The 4630-nt window shown below is 58.1% G+C and overlaps 1 protein-coding gene across 1 annotated transcript in view; it reads left to right on the forward strand.

Annotated features, from left to right (window-relative positions):
- The window catches only part of VOLCADRAFT_120115 (uncharacterized protein), a gene marked incomplete at both ends in the record, with an annotated part of 12280 nt that overhangs the window by 1963 nt on the left and 5687 nt on the right, over positions 1-4630 (forward strand). Inside the window, 4 exons of the mRNA XM_002959190.1 lie at positions 308-496; positions 950-1019; positions 1260-1428; positions 3495-3660. Coding sequence (XP_002959236.1) covers positions 308-496; positions 950-1019; positions 1260-1428; positions 3495-3660 — 594 coding nt within the window. The remainder of the gene's footprint in view (positions 1-307; positions 497-949; positions 1020-1259; positions 1429-3494; positions 3661-4630) is intronic.

Here is a 4630-nt window from a genome sequence, read left to right on the forward strand (position 1 = left end):
GGGGGGGGGGGGGCGGAAAAGGGGGATGAGGGAAGGGGTGATTTGTGGGGGGTATTGGGGAATCATTTCTATCCAGAATCCCTAGATGTCCACCTCTCCGGGTGCCTTGCTATTCATGGGTTCCTCCCCCTTCCTTTCTCTCCTACACTACGGATATTCCAGCCTCTCTTGGCCGCTACCCTCTTCCCACCCTCCCCGGCATATGGCAGCTGGCGCTTGGTGGGGTTGCAGACCTGCACTCATAACCCTACCTCACCGCCCTCCCAAAATACACATTACATACATACGTACATACGTACGTACACAGGAGGTCCTCCACTACGAGCAGTTCTTTACGGATGTGAATGTGGGATCTGACACGGAGACGGGGGGCTACGTGATGGCCAAGAGGAACGCCTCCAAGACATGCGACCAGTTTGTGACAATGGAGTGCCTGCAGAGCAAGGGGGGGGACGCGTGCATGATGCAGGTCATCAACGACTTCCTGGCTAAACTGGTGGGTGAGGGGGGAAGGGTAACGCGGGAGGCAAGATGGCTCGCGAGGGACGGGAAGAAGGACGGGCAAGGAGAGGAGAGGGTGAAGGGTGAAATCACATGAGCAGCAAAAGTCCAGTACATAGCTCGTATGCCGGCACGTCCAAAGTGCCCACCAGCTGCCGACTTCCCGAACCACATGGTGCATTTACCCGGGGGGGGAAAAGGAGGGGGCCCAGGTGGAGGAAGAGGGATGGTGTGGTGTGACAGAGAAGGTTGGGAATGGGAGGGCAGGGGAGGGGGGAAGGGCTCATCGGTGTGTTGGGCGGCGTCACCGCCTGCCTTACGTGTTATGTATGTATGTGTGTACGTTTGTAAAGGTTGTTGGGCGCCTCACTTGTACGCAATAGCTTGTCATGGGACGGCTGTAGGACGACATGACGTACACTCCACATCCGGTCCCGGTCCCGCACAGAGCCAAAAGGAGGAGGAAAAGGACGGTCACGTGAACCCGCTGGCCATAGCCCTACCTGCCGCATTCGGGGGTGAGTGGGGCCCCGGGTAGGGGGAAGACCCCCGTGTGTATGGGGGGTGTGTGGGGGGGGTTGAGGAGGGGGGGTGCGTGAGGGGGTGAGTTTTAGGTGGCCAAGGCGGGTGAGTAGGAGGCGGGGTTCGGATTGAGCTGGCGTTCCGGCGTTTTGGTTTGTTATCGATACATTACGTTGTAAACTGAACAGCTATATGGTACTGGACATGGTACGATCGCACGGCACCCCCGGCGGCAGGTACCGCACTTGTACTTGGGGTCATCATCGCTGCGACGCTGCTGAGCCGCCGCCGCCAGCGCCGCCGTCACAAGGCAGAAGCGGCGGTCGGCGGGGCTGACGTGGAGACCGCTGGTGGCGGTGGTGGTGGTAAGGATGCAGGCAGCTGCAGTAGCCATGAGCCCGCCAGGTGGGCGCTTTGGGGGGGTCTGGGCTGTTCCGTGTTTTGTGTGGGTTTAGGGCATTTAGGGGGAGGAAATGTACGGGTGTGGTGAGATGTATGTGGGCGTGGACTGCGGAAAGGTTGCGGGTGCTGCAGGAGGTGTGGCGTGGTGTGGGCAGCATGCTGGTGTAGGAAGAGACAGACGGAGTTGGAGGGGAGGGGAGGGGAGGGGAGGGAAGGGGAGGGGAGGGGAGGGGAGGGGAGGGGAGGGGAGGGGAAGGAGGCAGGAGCGCGGCTCAGATAATTCAAACACGATAGCCTGTCCCGTCTTTGCGGGTGGGTGGTGGAGGATGGGCTTTCGACTTGGAGGTGAGGCACCCCCAAGTCTCAGCCGCCAACCGAGGGGTGTGCGTGCATGGGGGTGTGGTGGGGTCAAGGTGGAGGGGTGCATGATCCGCCCTTGAGTTCCCCTTTTAGGGGGTGAACGAAAGGGATGGGTAATAGAACCCCACTACTCCCGAACTTCGAAATAAATCAAGTTCTGCACAGGTAGTGCTAAAGAAGTCACAATTTCCAAGACAATGCCATTGTGGAAGGTTCAGCAGGTTCAGCTCTTTTAGGGCAGAATCCTTGAAATATACCTTAATTGGTTTTCCTTCCTTGTCTACATCTAGTTATTAAAGCATTTAGAAGATCTAAGCAACCCCACAGGCATTAGCACTTTTTTTGCGCCGGCTAGGAAGGGGCGTCCTCGTCCTGGCTACATGACGGGCTTGGGAACTTTGTAACTCCCTCAAATTTCTGTGTCGGTTCTTTGATCCGCAGGGTATCACATGGCATTACAAAAACGTTACACAACTCGTTTACATGCTAGTGCTGCTCCCTGCGCCTCCATTGCCCTGGCCATACGCATACCTACCTACCGGCCTGCCTCCGCGTTTCCCCCCACCTCTCCCCCACACGGCAGCGGCAGCAGCACCAGCGACGACCCGGGTGGTGGCGTCACAGCCCCGGTGGTGGCAGTAGCTGTAGAAGCCGCGGGAGCCCGGGGTAACGGTGGCAGTAGCAGCAGCAATAGCGGTCCGACGGGAGGAAACGGGAGGCCTGAACAGCTGCAGCAGCAGCAGGGGGAGGAGCGTCATTACTTTGAGGACAGCTTCAGGTAGTAGTAGTGGTTTTATGATTAGGGGGGTCGAGGTAGGCAGTAGGGGGGTGCTATGAGCCGGGGCTGTAGAGGGGGAGGTGTGGGGCCCCGGTGGACTAGGAATGATGAGGGTGGGGAGGTGGGGAGTTTAATCTGGGGGGGTGTAGAGGGCCCGCGGGGGGCTCCTGGGTGCTGGTGCTGATGTTTTTACTGTAGAGGGGGAGGTGTGAGGCCGGTGAGGAGGGGGTTGGTGGGGGGGGGGATGAGGGATAGGTGTGAGATCGCGTTCATGTCTTTCGGGGCACAGCAGGGAACTTGGCGGCGTGCTATGCCGCCCATCTCCCTTCCTTCTACCTACCGGCCCAACCGCCTCTCCCCCCCTCAAACAAGCACACGCACACACACAAGTGCCAGTCGCGTGTTCCGATCGACTGTATGTGTTATATATGTGCTAAATATTTATGTATGTAGTATATAATGTATTACATGTATTGCATGTGCTATATATATGTGCTACATATTATAGTGTACATAAGTCATCCTGCTGAACCCTCTGTCTCTGCGGATGTTCGGGTGGCTGGCGGAGGGATCCTAGAAGACAGGATCAACCGCCTTGGACTTCCAGTGCGTATGGCCTAGTTCAGTGTGGTAATGGTGGATGGTGCTGTATGGTGATAAATCGTAGAAATGACAATGTGTTCAAGTGGCCCAGAAGCCTCCCACTCTGTAACACCCCATCAGCGATAACACAGGCGGCGTTAACCTCATTCCACTTCCCCCTTCACCCCTCCCCCCGTTCGTGGTTCGTCTTCCCCCCTCCCTCCCTCCCTCCCTGGAGTATTAGTACCCGTCTATATCTGGTATATCTAGTTCACTCGTCCGTGCTTCGTCTTACCCCCTTTCCCCCCTCACTCACTGACACACACACACCCCTACTCCCCCTGTTCAGATATGACACGGGCGGTGACATGGGCCGCTGTCTGTCCGGTCCTGGTCGCCGCGCTGCCGGCCACATCCCCTCCCTGGCCTCCCCCTCCGCCGCCGCCGCCGCCCTCTCCTCCGGCGCCGCGCTGGTGGAGGGCGTGATGGAGGACGGGTCAGTGTGCGCCCTCGCAGTGGGTTCACCGCTGGGCCAGGGCTCCTATGGACTAGTCTTTAAAGGTGGGTGAGGGCGAGGTGTGTGTGTCTGTGTCTGTATGTCTGTGTATCTGTTACATATCGATCCGGGCCTGACGCTGGCCAGGGGCACCTAACCGTGCACCGCAACGGGAGCGACCGCCGAAGCACTCCATCCTTGGAGGGGCGTTATATCGGTCAGAGTCCTAACCGTCCCCACTTAGTCACCTGTTCGAATCCTCTAGCCAGCTACACCCACCAGCTAAGATGCCATGCAATCCCCATTCTACCGCGCGCGTGTGTGTGCCTGCGCGGTCACCCGGGACCTTTGGGGCTTAAATGGATCTGGATCGGGATGTGGGTCACCTGGGTAGAGGTTCTGTATCCGGAATTGGATTTTGGATCTTGGTTCTGGTTCCCTTTGTGGCCTGGATATTGGGAGTTGTAACCCGTAGACTCTGGGCCTCAGTCCCACGGACTAGGTATATGGATGTGGAATTGGATCCTGGAATCAGGCCTAGGAATCTGGTTTCTGGCTTGGATCTTAAATGTGGGCCCTGATGAACGGGTTCCAGCCTGTAATGGCGTTTTCACTCAGCTCAGCTCAGCTCAGCAGCGCTACGCTGGGGATGGGTGCGGAGGATGTTACCGTTTCTTCCGTATCTTTATGTGGACACCCACCCACCTACCCAGTCCGCATCCGTACTGCTCAGACCGGAATGAGTACGGATAGCGAGGGGAGGGTCGTAATCCGACCTGGCCAGCACTTCAGAGCTGGCTATCGTTGCATGTTGGTGTCCATCCCATCCACAACCCCCGATGTCCGCAACTGGCGTGTCCGACTTTGCTGCTGCACTTAAGGGCACACCCCGTGGTGAGCCATCCCCTCGTGGGCGGGGGGTTGTGTTGGGGTTTTGCACTGTTGCACACACCCCGGGTCACCCCCGGGTGCGTGTGTCCTTTCCTCAG

The sequence above is a fragment of the Volvox carteri genome (genome assembly GCF_000143455.1).
Source record: "Volvox carteri f. nagariensis unplaced genomic scaffold VOLCAscaffold_133, whole genome shotgun sequence".
Lineage (NCBI taxonomy): Eukaryota > Viridiplantae > Chlorophyta > Chlorophyceae > Chlamydomonadales > Volvocaceae > Volvox > Volvox carteri.